This window comes from Crinia signifera, chromosome 1 (assembly GCF_055691185.1).
Source record: "Crinia signifera chromosome 1, ASM5569118v1, whole genome shotgun sequence".
Classification (NCBI taxonomy): Eukaryota; Metazoa; Chordata; class Amphibia; order Anura; family Myobatrachidae; genus Crinia; species Crinia signifera.
This window is the reverse complement of record NC_139217.1, coordinates 427126005-427140400: the sequence shown is the minus strand read 5'-3', so window position 1 is coordinate 427140400 and position 14396 is coordinate 427126005. Positions and strand designations below refer to the sequence as shown.

Genomic DNA, 14396 nt, shown 5'->3' with positions numbered 1-14396 from the left:
CACCAGGGAAAATAGCGGGTGGCCATCGGGCACCTGTCTGTCTGCGTTTTGACAGTCAGGATCCCGACGTCGGGTAAACGACTGTCGGGATCACAACTGTCGGGACCGCATCCGGCACCCTTTGCCTCTTCTCAATATAGTTTGTGCTTGGAATTTTGTATTCAATAAAATTAACAGCTTTTTAAATTTTATTTGATCTCACAGTGAATATAGTTATCCTGTGCTGCTTAGAAGAGAGTATAGCAATGACTGATGCCATCATGAATTTAATTAAACGTTTTGTAGTGTTCAAAAATACAACTATTAAAATACCTTAAAAAAAATCTGAAATAAAAGATACAGTGCATCCAGAAAGAATTCACAGCGCTTCTCTTTTTCCACATTTTTTTTTAACGTAACAGCCTTATTACAAAATAGAATAAACTCATTTTCCCCTCAAAATTCTACATACATTACCCCATAATAACAACGTAAAAAAAATTGGGGAGTTTTTCGCAAATTTATATAAAAAAAAAAGAATCACCTGTACATAAGTCTTCACAGCCTTTGCTATGAAGCTCAAAACTGAGCTCAGATGCATCCTGTTTCCACCGATCATCCTTGAGGTGCTACAGACTAATTGGAGTCCACCTGTGGTAAATCCCATTGATTGGACATGATTTGGAAAGGCAAACACCTGTCTATATAAGGTCCCACACCTGACAGTGCATGTCAGAGCACAATCCAAGCATGAAGTCAAAGGAATAGTCTGTAGACCTCCGAGACAGGATTGTCTTGACGCACAATTCTGGGGAAGGGTACAGAAAAATATCTGCTGCTTTTGAAGGTCTAAATGAGCATAGTGGCCTCCATCATCTGTAAATGGAAGAATTTCGGAACCAGCAGGACTCTTCCTAGAGCTGGCCGGCCATCTAAACTGAGCGATCGGGGAGTAGTGCCCTAGTCAGGGAGGTGACCAAGAATCCGATGGTCACTCTGTCAGAGCTACAGCATTCCTCTGTGGAGAGAGGAGAACCTTACAGAAGGACAACCATCTCTGCAGCAATCCACCAATCAGGCCTGTATGGTGGAGTGACCAAATGGAAGCCACTCCTTATTAAAAAGCAGTTGGTAACCTGCCTGAAGGACTCTCAAACCATGAAAAACATGAGAAACAAAATTCTCTGGTCTTATGAGACATAGATTAAACTCTTTGGCGTGAATGCCAGGTGTCATGTTTGGAGGGAACCAGGCTCTGCTCATTACCAGGCCAAAACCATCCCTACAGTGAAGCATGGTAGTGGCAGCATCATGCTGTGGGGATGTTTTTTTTTAACCTGGAGGAATTGGGAGACTAATCAGGATAGAGGGAAAAATGAATGCAGCAATATACAGAGATATCCTCGATGAAAACTTGATAAAGAACGCTCTTGACCTCAGACTGGGCAACTGTTCAATGACAATGCACAGTCTGTTCAGCAGGACAATGAACCTAAGCACACAGCCAATATATCAAAAGAGTGGCTTCAGGACAACTCTGTGAATGTCCTTGAGTGGCCCAGCCAGAGCCCAGACTTGAAACAGATTGAACATCTCTGGAGAGATCTGGAAATGGCTGTGCACCGACGCTTCCTATCCAACCTGATGGAGCTTCAGAGGTGCTGCAAACAGGAATGGGCATACCTGCCCACAGATAGGTGTGCCAAGCTTGTGGCATCATATTAAAAAAGACTTGAGGCTGTATATGCTGCCAAAGGTGCATCAACAAAGTATTCGGCAAAGGCTGTGAATACTTGTGTATGCAAGATCTTAGTTTTTATTTTTAATAAATTCGCAAAAATCTCCCAAAAAACTTTTTCATGTTGTCATTATCGGGCACTGGGTGCAGAATTTTGAGGTTGAAATTATTTTATTCCATTGTGGAATAAGGGTGTAACATAACAAAATGTGGAAAAAGTGAAGCGATGTGAATACTTTCCAGATGCACTGTACATAATACAGATATAGGTGACATCAGTATAAAAGTTCACTTATAGCAGGAAATGTATTTTTCTAATCACTAATAAGTGTATGGGTATTGCAAACAACATATCACTATTTAAAACCATTTAGGACCTCTGCATTCCATATGGCCGATCCAGATTCATTATAGAATCTATATAATAAGTTGAAGAATCTGTGTGCGTGTGTGTGTGCGTGCGTGTCCGTCGCATTGCGGACACACCGTGGCACTCAGAGACACCAAATTCAGCAACAAGATACCTCTGGACCCGGTGGTGTGCACCTCGAAGCCGTTTTTGGGAAATTTCACTTAGAAATTTAAAAAACACCAAGTTGTAATTTACCTTCATTGATGTTCTGGGGAAAAGATCGATGATCTGGGAAACCGTTTGCAAAGGAACAACTCCACACCTGATTTCATTGATGTCATTGAGTATGAATGACACATTCTAACATTATGGTGAAGGCTTTAAACAATTAGGAAATAATTAAGGATATACATAGACCACACAACACACACACATACACATTGTACACGCACACACACACACACACACACAGTACACCACATACGCACACATAGCGCACAACACACACATTTATACGTAGAGCACCTCACACACTTACACATTGGACAGATACACACACACACACACAACACACCACATGCAGTACAATACAAATCCATACACACTACAACACACACCCCAAAACAGTACAACAAACACACAGAACACACACACTTAAACATTGCCAGGATACGTAAAGCACACTACACACACATATATACGTAGCACACATCACAAACTTACACATTCGGCAGATACACACAACACTCACAGTACAACACACGCCCACATTCACTACAACACATACCCAAAAACAGTACAATACACAAAACACACACTTAAACATTGCACAGATACACACATCACACTACACACACACAGATTTATACATAGCACACCTTACGCACTTAGAAATAGGGCAGATACACACAAAACACACACATAACATACCTCTAACAGCACAACACACACCCACATTCACCACACACACCCAAAAAACAGTACGACACACACAAAACACACACTTAAACATTGCACAGATACACAAAGACACAACAAACACATACTGTATATACGTAGCACACCTCACACACTTACACATTGAACAGATACATACAATACAACACACACAACCACATACACTATAACACACACACAGAAACAGTACAACACACATAACACACAGAACACATAAAAATAATTTGCAGTTTATTTAACCGTCTGTACCGGCAAATAAAAACTGTACCTAATGTACCATTTCTACTTTGTTCCCCATATCCGTCTCTCCAGTCCTCCAGCCTGTCACTGCGCTCCCCGGCCAGTTGCACTGAGAAATCTTTGTCCTGGCCAATGCACCCATTGATCAATACAAAGTGGGTACACTGCACTCACCCTGTTAGTCAGTTGGATATCAGGGACAGCTCTGCCTTAAGGGTTTCCCAGACTCTTTTGGTTCATAGATAATGTTTGGTCGATGGGCATGAGCGCTGCATGCATTTGTTTGAATGTTATGAGTGTAAGAAGTTGAAGAATAAGACTGAGATGAAGATTTGTCACGTTATAGTGTACAAGTTACTCAATAAATCGTGAAAAAAATATGTGTACATAGAAGTACAGTACAATCAAGAAATGAAAGTAGGATTAAAAAATTAATTCTGATTCAAACTGATAATTATTTGGATGGCGGTGGGTTGCGAAACAAATCTATAGGTGGAGGGGGTATGGATATTGTGGGCATAATTGGTGTTTGGTACACCTACAGGGGGTCCCCAGTTGATGAGAAATACTCACTACAGTGTCAACCTAGGGGGATTTCCAATTGGGGTTCAGGTGGTCTTTTAGGGACCCCTTTACAATCCCGTTGGTCTCTTCTCCTGGAGCCTACGGTCTCCCTCAGTGATTGACTATCATTAAGGGAGACTGTAAGCTCAAGGAGAAAAGACCTACAGGATTGTAAAGGGTCCCTTAAAGACCACCTGGACCCCAATTGGGAATCCCCCTATGGTGACACTGTGACCGTGACACTGTAGTGAAAATCCCATCAATTGAGGGCCCCCTGTAGGTGTAACAAACACCAATTATGCCCACAATATCCATACCCTCACCTATAGATTTGTTTCACAACCCACCCCATCCAAACAATTATCAGTTTGAATCAGAATTTATTTTTTAATCCTACTTTCATTTCTTGATTGTACTTCTATGTACACTTACATTTTTTTCACGAGTTATTGAGCAAATTGTACACTTTGTAACATGGCAATTCTTTTTCTCAGTCTTATTCTTCAACTTCTTAAACTCCAAACCTTATCAATGCATCCATTGATGATTGTGATGGCTGGATCAGTGGATTGGCCCGGCAGGTGTAGGGAAGAATTTGGCCCATTGCACCTATTCCCAGTGGTGCATTACAGTGGTGCGGATAGTGTGCGTCGCCTCATGACATCATGTGGCCAGGCCCGCGGACCTGCTCCCACACTCAGGGGCTGCCCCACTGTTTGGTAGAGATGCTCGGTGCATGTGCTTTACAGATCCCCAGACCTCAGAGACTGCTGCAGGCAGGTTCGGTGAGGGGAGTGGCAGTGGCAGGGAGCAGTGAATTTTTAATTAATTATGGCACGGTAAGTAACGCCCACCCCGGACCCCACGCACTCAGCGCCTGCAATTACACACCCTAGAAACTGTACCATTGAAAGTATAGAAATTGAGGTGTGGACATGTCCCTTTCTGATTTTGTACCGATTTCTGACCCTCAGAAGGTAGGTGCTAAATCTCAGGAGTGGCTGTGGATGTGGGTGCTAAATCTCAGGAGTGGATGTGGAATTCATCAACACATACAAGTTTTCAACTCAGGAGCGTTGTGTTTCAAACAACAACACCACACCTGATTTCATTGCCATCATTGAGTATCAATGCAAACACATTCTAACATTATGGTGGAATCTATAACAAATTACAATCTTAGGTCTTTATCACAGCATACTGTAAGATGACATTTTTCAGCAATTTTGGAAATAAAGAAACCCCAAGGTTTTCCCGGGCAACGCCGGGCGGGTCAGCTAGTACTGGAATAAGATTGTGAACATGTAGATTGGAAGTAAATGATTCCATCTGTAGATTGCTACTATCCTCCAATCATTTGAAACAATTAGCTTTATTGTTTGTATAACAAGATAAACATGAAAGGATGGCATGGTTTCCAGGCTTAAATGGTTTACAGAATTAATATAAATAGAACAGAAAAAAAAATTTCTTTGGTTAATGGGTCATATTTCACTCTTTAATAAGGACCTTCTTCTATTTGGCAGGAATATAACCTTTAAAACATGAAAGAGGACAAGCACATTTTGACATAGGATATTGAATAGCAAGATCGATGATAATGAGAGGTAATGATACCGCAATAAGTAAGAATATAACTGAATTATGGTCCAGAAATGCATCATATAAGTGCTGTGTTCTTACTGCCAACAGTAACGTTATCCAAATGAAGAGAAAACTTCTTTAACCAAACAAAAAACATCTCTAGTGATGCCAATAGGCCAGTAACTCAGACGTGATCTCAGACTGGAACACGTGTTGAGGACTGTGGCAAAAATAGACGCGGCAAGAATCATATCAGGGTCCGAAAATGCAAATGTGATGTCTGCTCTTTTCTCTTCTACTTTTATATTCAGAATGTGTCCCCAGATGACAAGTAATCTGTGGGCTTAATACACTTGGTCACTTTCTTTGGGGACATACTGTATATGGCTTTAAAAAGGAGACTGCCCAAACTGGGCACATTCCAAACCAGCTAGTCTCTCGACTACAGTGAAGCATCGAAGGGCATATTTTTTAAGCTAAATAAGCTGCATTTTTGTTTAGGGTTATTTGGCAAAGTGGTAATATTGGGGACATAGCCGCACTCCCCCTCCCCTCCCCCCCCCCCCCCCCCCCAAACCGGCTAGATGTGTGGGCCCTGTTGTCTTTGGAAAGGAAATTCTACTAGAAAATGATGCATCGTATGTTTCTTGTTTGCTTCTAATTAGTAAGCTCATTCCCACGGCTGAAAACTATTCACGTCAAGGGATAATGCTATAAATATGGCAATTTATCTACTATAAATAATTTTTTTTGAATATTCAGGTTCAGTTTATTTCTTGGTTTTAGCTTATTTTAATTGATATTATTCCCTACATGGAACAAATGAAAAGAGCAGGAATATACTTTCCATTTCCGCAATTACTATTTAAAAACAAACTGAAAAACCCTAATGAGTTCCATGTCTATACTGTATAGAGAGTGGGAAGTTTGGTGTTCTAATTTACTGGCTGAATTAAACACTGACATAGAACAGAGAAGTCAATGGCGCAACATATTAATGGTCATTGGCTTCCAGTATAATATATACTGTATATATGATAATACACGTGGGTGGATGGTTTCCCTGCAGTATGTCATTAACCCGTTACTGAGGACAGCTTTTTAGCAACCACTCAGCGGAAGATCTATTAGTGCGATGTCTTCCCACAATCCGAAAATACACTGGTAGATTAATTGGTTCCCAACAATAATTAACCCTAGAATGTCTGTGTGTACATGTATATGTGGTAGTCTCTACAAGGATTAGTACATAGAACACTATTGTAGGTCTTCACGGGACACTACTGGAGTGGAGAGTGGTTGAGTTACAGAGTAGCCTAATTCTCTGAGGGCTTGATGATACATGATAGCGTGATAGAACATGGAGGGTGATTCAGACCCACTCATAGCGTGCCGAATTCGGTCCCCCGCATTCGTTCAGTGAAGGGAGGTGGCGGGCAGGGGAACGCCTCCCCACTATCCACGCCAGGGGCAGCGGAACGCGTCCTCCGACCTTTTCATACCCCCACTATCCACGACGGCGCGGAGTTGATTTTATATATTGGGTCGAGTGCAGCGAGCCACCGAGCCCAAAGCATGGCGAGCCCCGCGAGGGAACGCAGAATACATGTAAAGCAATCCGCGTCCGCTCGCTACGGGCTCGTTGGCGAGCTGAGCTCGCCACACTATATAAAATCAACTCCGCGCCGACGTGGATAGTGGGGGTATGAAAAGGTCGGAGGACGCATTCCGCTGCCGCTCGCCACGCTTCAGGGTGGCGTGGATAGTGGAGGTGTTTTAGGAACACTTTCATAACTGCATTATCATATATATGACACAGTAATGACGACATGTGTTAACGCTAAACTGATATTTACTTAAATAATTTAATTAAATAATCATAAATAATTAAGAACATTGATTAGAACAATTAATGATAATAGTAAGAAAACAATAACATCCATTAGAACAATTAATGATAATATTAAGAAAACATGAACTTTTAAGAAGACAATATTAATCAACAAATTTACACACACTTAATCGTCCTCGGGGAGCAGTTTAAGTGCTTCCACAATGCGTTTGAAAGGCTCCTCAGCTCCTAATGTCTTTCTCCACATGAACTCGGTTAGATATGATTTCAGCTCATGTCTCGCTGTTCCTCTTTGGAGCTTGTTGCGCCAATAACATTGGCCCCACAATCTCTCAACAGTTTGCATGTGAACCCCTGTTGCTGGGTCGATGAAATTGTATCTGTGATTCACAGTAAAATGGTGGTATCCTGCCAGTTGTAACTGTTGAGTGCTATATGCCCTCCAGCAGTCTGTATACAAATTCGTCCAGCATTATTTTTGACAAATAATGTTTCGTCAACATTCAGCAATCATTCCTGGTCCACCGATGCGGTGCTGTGGCTGCGCCATTATATACAGGGCACATGCCTCCCTCATCCAGCGGTTGTACAGCACGGTTGTTTTTTTGGAGATGTGGAGCTGCTGCGCACAATACTCTATAGATGTCAGCTCCTGTGCCCACGAGTACAAGAAACGCACCAACGTAAGAAATGGTAAGCAGCAGCCTGGGAACCAGTGCGCCGCTCTCAGGCTCACCTTAAGTCAGCAGACCTTTACGTGGCACCTCCTCGGACTGAGGCAACGTAAATATGTCCAACGATGCTGCCATATCAATTGATTTCAATATCAGATGAATAAAACAGGAGCTCTGAGTGATGCTTCAACTACTCACAGAAAATCACCTCAGAGTGATTTCTGAGAGAATCCAACAGGGGGCGGGAATGACAGTGAGCGGGAGCGGTAATTAAATCGCATCGCATGTCACTATAACGCGGCATGTGATTTCAATACGGTACCGTATGTAGAAAATCTGGGCGCCGTGCTAAGAAACAAGTACCTTTACTTGTTTGCTAGGCAGCAAATATACACTGCTTAGCAAACAGTTCTGAATCAGGCCCATTGTTCTTGAATATAAGGCAATAGAATGTAGGTAAGATAACAACTAATATGGCCCCATAGTCTAGGCCTGTTCCTTCGGACGGACCTGTAAGCACTTTGCAGATAAACTGGCTGCATAACCAAAACCATGTTCATGAGGGCAGCATGGATGGTGTAATGGTTAGCATTACTGCCTCACAGCACTGAGGTCATGGGTTCTATTCATGCCATAGCCTCTAGTTGTATGTTGATTGAGTCCTCACTACTTACATTTAAGCTGTAATGTGTATTGATCTGTGGCGCTGTTTATTTGCACTGTATTTTTGTTATTTATTCAATGTTATGCCAAGCTTTGTCTCCCTGTATTGTTCCTTTGTACGGCGCTGCGAAACACTTGTGGCGCCTTATAAATAAAATTATAATAATAATAATAGCCCTAACTGTGCAGAGTTTGTATATTCTCCCCATACTTGCTTTACTGGTAGGTTAATTTGCTCCCAACAAAACTAACTCTAGAATGTGTGTGCGTGTACATGTGGTAGGGAATATAGATTGTAAGCTCCATTGGGGCAGGGACTGATTTGAGTGTTCAAATATTCTCTGTAAAGCGCTGCGGAATATGTGTGCGCTACGTACTTTAAATAACAGATTATCGCAGCAATAGTTTGCTGCGCCTCATTGGGTGTGATATATTCAGCAGACATTTATTGCGACAACATGGCTGAAATGTTGACACTGAACATGTCGACAGTTTTTAGTTCTACCCCAATGATTATTATACATACCGAATGGGTATTGATGATTTCTTCGATTGAGATGTATATCACCGGCTTGCTTAGTGTCACCAAGTCAGAAAATTCATCAATATTGAATTTCTCCTCTGGCTCCGGGACCTCACAGGCAGCTTGGAAGAATTTCCTAAATAAAACAAACCACATTTAGCCCCTTCATGCTTATTAATTCTTGCACAAATAACAGACACATGTACCGGTTACACGTCTGTGAAATGTTACTTTTTTACTGTTGAGCATTATATTATTGCCTTTGTAAGATCCAGCTTTTGCACAAAGCATATCTCTAGTACAGGGGTGGCCAACCAATCGGAGGCAATAAGCCAAAAAAAAATATATCGTAAGACAAAGAGCCGGAATCATACAAAAATGGGAGTGGCCTAGTTCCCTCAAAGCCACGCTCCATTTAGGGTGCCGGAATAATCTATTCTTATTCCCACGTTATTTATGAGCCCACCACCACTTTAAATGCAAATACTTATTTAATACAGAAGCAAAGCAGCAGAAGAGATGGCATCATATATGAAAAGTTTAATCATAGGCAGCACACACACATTTTATATATATACACACAGGATCGGCACTCAAATATGACAACTCTAATCAGCATGCCCGGGTGTCTACTAAAATAGACAAGAAAGACAAGAAAGCAGCAGAGGCACTCCTGGGACTTGTAGTACAAAGAAATGATGACAGACACTGGCAGACATTTCTTTGTACTACAAGTCCCAGGAGTGCCTCTGCTGCTTTCTTATTATTATATATATATATAATAACTGCCTTGATTGGCCGGCGCTTACCAGGGACTGGGCACGCAGGCAGGAAGGCTCAGGAGAAGGCATTGGCTGCAGGAGCAGCATGTTGGTGCTGGAGACCTTGTGTCAGCGTCCTCCAATCACGACGGCACATGCGCCGCCCACCGGAAAGAGCCTGGACTCCTTTCCTTTGAAGCTGCTTGCGTACAATCGGGTCCCACTGCACGGGACTCGCTTGGATGCTATCTGTGGCTCCAGCCTGTGGGCACATTCCCGGCGGCGCTGCTGCGACGGGGGAGTGAGCTTGGGAGCCGCAGCTCGTTGAGAGAAGAGCCGCATGCGGCTCGCGAGCCGCGGGTTGGCCTCCCCTGCTCTAGTAGGTCAAATTTATGTTTCTAAATGACAAGTAAAGCCGGAAATCTGTGTCCGTCTCACGGTAAAATAAAGCATCTTAGTATTAGAGTCTATCGATGTCCCAATAGCTAAACAACCTGCCACATTCTGGTTTCCTACAGCATGTCAATCAGATTAATACATTTATGGAGCACACATGCAAATTCCACACACTAGTAGCTTGTCTCTACTGTTCCCAAAACCAGAGATATCAGCCTTCCAGCAGCTGGGTCCATTATTAACTACTGTGTGCGGCACGTCATTTGGCCATGCAGGATTTTGCCGCCCGGCAGGAGCTGGAGCATGTGAAATAGCCTTAAGAATGACCAACCAACTTCTGTGTCTCCCAAATATGGACACTCGCACGTGGCCTATGAAAAGGGGGTGTGGCCACGCGGATGTCATGTCCTCAGGCCACGCCCCAATTTTCAGCCCCTCCGCATCGCTGAATAGACACTGCACATGCGAAGAGTGTCTATTGCCTTCAGGCTGGAGTCCCCAGCTGCCCCCTCTCCCCTGCAGCGAGACACTGGCGGCCTAGGGCGGGACGCAGGAACTTCCCAAAAAAAAAGGACATTGCATGGAAAGCGGGACAGTTGCTTTTCTATTCCACTAACCCTTCCCCTACTGTTTGTTAAACCGGGATACTACAGTTTTATGGATTTAACAGCAACCATTAAAAGGGGTATGTTGTTGTTTTTTTGTACAAGAACCAAGATCCATGTATATATAATATCAAGTGTGGCCACAAGAGGCCCTCACTCCAAAAATGTGAAGTTTAGTAAATATTAAAACAAAGCACAAAAAAGATCTGGGAAGGATAGCCAAACAACTCTGTGCCATAGTTGCCTACTCTCCTGTTTTCTGCAGGAGACTCCCTGAATAGCAGCAATCTCCCTCATTTCTCCTAGCCCACATTACACTTTGTGGGAAAAAATAAGTGAGAGATAAATACATTTATATTGAATCATCAGCACCATTTCCCAGCACTTTACCAAGTATAGTACCACTTACTAACTGCTCTGGGGCCAGGGGCAAACGCAGGGTTTTCAGAAGGGCGTTTCCAGAGGGGCGGAGCAAAGCACCGAGATGGACACTTAGGTGACCCAGTATATGCTGGGTCAGTTAAAGTATTATAGATAGACCAAATGTATATAAATAATAATAATAGACGCCCTCTGACGAAGTCCCAGTGACGAAACGCGTCAGGGCGTGGCTACGTGACGCTCTACCCGACTGTTTGGCTGTCTCCCTCTGGTCCTACCTGCGGTGGTGTCTCTCCGTTCTCCTGCCTCCAGCAGCGCAAGCCAGCGCCTGTCAGTAGCAGACTCCCTGAGTTCCCCATTTCGCCGGTGTTGGATAAGTGAGCAGCCTTGCCTTGTGTGATATATTCATGCCATGTGGTAACCAGCCCACAGAGTTGTATTACTTGGTACGAGCAATTGCTTTTACTCTGGATTTTATTGTGTATTTGGATCCAATAAATCTCCTCGTTTAATGCACCATGAAGCGCCCTCTTCTATTCTCTTCACTCTATATATATATATATATATATATATATATAATCCAAGGGTTTCTCCGGGGAGAAAATAGGCACTCTCCTAAGTAAAGTCATAAACTTGTTGTAATCCAAGTATTTTGATTTATTAGTCATCCAATAAGTTGGTACAATATATTGTGCTCAATGATACTCCGACGTTTGAGCACAATATATTGTACCAACTTATTGGATGACTAATAAATCAAAATACTTGGATTACAACAAGTTTATGACTTTACTTAGGAGAGTGCCTATTCATACTTGAAATGAACTCCCTTTAGGCACCCCGCCCGCTGCTACTATTACACACCCCGTGCGAGTGCGGTCTTCCACAGAATCTATATATATATATATATATATATAATATATATAGAATAGCAGGAGATGCGGCACTCGAATATAGAAGAAATAAATACGCTGGTAGGGGTGGGGGAAGCTTTGATGTCCCACGGGTGGTAGGGGGTATTATATCAACCACTCAGTATGTAGGGCCTGGTTCAGTAATTTCCACTAATTACCCCTTTACTGCACAGATGGTGGGAGATGGGGTGGGAGAAGGGGGCATTGGGCTGAATGAAGGGGCCCTGATACATAACTTCCAGGGCGGTAGAGGATGTTTAATATGCAGAGGAGGGGTGTATAGTGGAGTGGGCTTATTATACATAATGTTCTGGTGGGAGGACAGCTTGCTTTACTGCAGATATCTCCAGTTCCCGGAAATAGATTTCTTAGATTTTAATGGAATCCCACCTACCAAATGGTATTGGGGACTAGGGGATCAGATATCAGGAGGCAGAGCAATCGGCCAACGAGTATATAATACTACATACCAGGTGTGTGGAGCTGGAGCAGTAACCAGCTGCTGGAAGGCTGATATCTCTGGTTTTGGGAACAGTAGAGACAAGCTACTAGTGTCCATCAAAGGGGGAGAGTCCCAGCTTTTGGAATATACCCTCAGAAAAACTCTAATAGTGTGTACACACGGTCCAATTTCCTTTCCGATGTTGACAATATAGTCAACATCAGATCGGAATCGGATGCAGATCGCAAGGGTTTCAACCCTTGCGATCCCGATCCTATCCCGATGCGCATTCATGTATCGGAAGCCAGAAAGTCTTGGCTGCCTTGTCTATATAGTGCAGATCTGCACTATATAGTCAAGATTGAATGCAAATCGGATGTGCCTTAAGATCCTATCCACGATCCTATCTGATCGGATCGTAGATAGGATCTTAAGGCACATCTGACCGTGTGTACACACCATAAGTCAGACAGAACCTGAAATATCTGACTGGGAAAAGCAATTAACAGGCTTGGATGGGGACCACTGCTTTGAAGTCAGATATCTCCGGTTCCCATGGGCCGATTTTTAAAATTCTTGTACCCCTGGAAAGAGGGGACCCTCAGCTTTGTATATAAGTCATTTAAAAAGATTATTCTCAGATGTAGCAGTACACACCACCGATTCTGGGTACCATGTTCACAATCTCTCCATATATGGAACTAGACACACCCTCTGGGTGAAGCATGACACGCCCTCTCAATGGGACGCTGTGCAAAATTCTATTACCAACTATAATCTCCCTGAAACTAGATTCCAAAAGTAGGCATGTATGCTCTGTGCTCTACCAACACCCCCTTCCCAAATTCATCTCTTGTGATACCCAGTGATACTGTAACTCCTAATTTTACTCCTGTACAGATAATAAATTACATTTGGTTACTCATAAAATTGTGGGTTTGATAGAAATGGATATAGAGATGAAGCGCCTCTCATTTGAGCGGTTCCTGGCAATGCTAGCGCCAATCGCCAGGACCCGCCATCAGACGGAAGGGGACGCGTGCCCACGAGACACTCGCGCGCCCCATTCCGTCGGAGCCCACCACCACCCTCCCACCGGTGCCTGCAGCCACCCGCACCCCCCCTAACCCTCTGAAGCGGAGACGGGCAGGGATTCCTCTTGCCGCCACCGAGACAGGGATGCACGTGCATGTGACACGTTCGCCCGTCCCAGTCAGATGGAGTGCCTGTCCGCCAGCTCTTGCCAGCGGAGAGGATCTGTCAAGAGCTGGTGCTGAATGACAGGCACTCTATCTGTATGCCTTTAAAAACATATAACTGAGGCAAATGGAATCTTAACACTACCTACAAGCAGGCAATTCAATGCTCCACAATGTGGTACCACCATCTCTAGCTATGTACCTTAATGTTCTGCCGGCCTTGTTGCTAATCAGGCACAAGCTAAGTCACAGGTTCTCATAGTCGGTCCTCGGGACCCCACACGGTGCATGTTTTGCAGGTCTCCTTACAAAATCTCAAGTGAAATAATTAGCTCCACCTGTGAATCTTCTAAAATGTGTCAATGAGTAATGAATGCACCTGTGTGGGGTCCTGAGGACCGAGTTTGAGAACCCCCGAGCTAGGCTAATAACTGATAAATAAGTGATCCAGGTGAATCCGGTACATTGCTGTATACAAAAAGCATCTTTCCCTTATTTTTAAATAAATAAAATAGGCTCAGGTTCTTCTTGATGTAACCAAAAATAGCTTTAAGAAATTGATAAATCAAATC

The 14396-nt window shown here is 43.3% G+C and overlaps 1 protein-coding gene across 4 annotated transcripts in view; it reads right to left on the bottom strand.

Annotated features, from left to right (window-relative positions):
* The window catches only part of IQGAP2 (IQ motif containing GTPase activating protein 2), a 276016-nt gene that overhangs the window by 25351 nt on the left and 236269 nt on the right, over positions 1–14396 (bottom strand). For all 4 annotated transcript variants that reach the window (XM_083151991.1, XM_083151993.1, XM_083151998.1 and 1 more), the window contains one exon: positions 9130–9262. In XM_083151991.1, coding sequence (XP_083008117.1) covers positions 9130–9262 — 133 coding nt within the window. The remainder of the gene's footprint in view (positions 1–9129; positions 9263–14396) is intronic.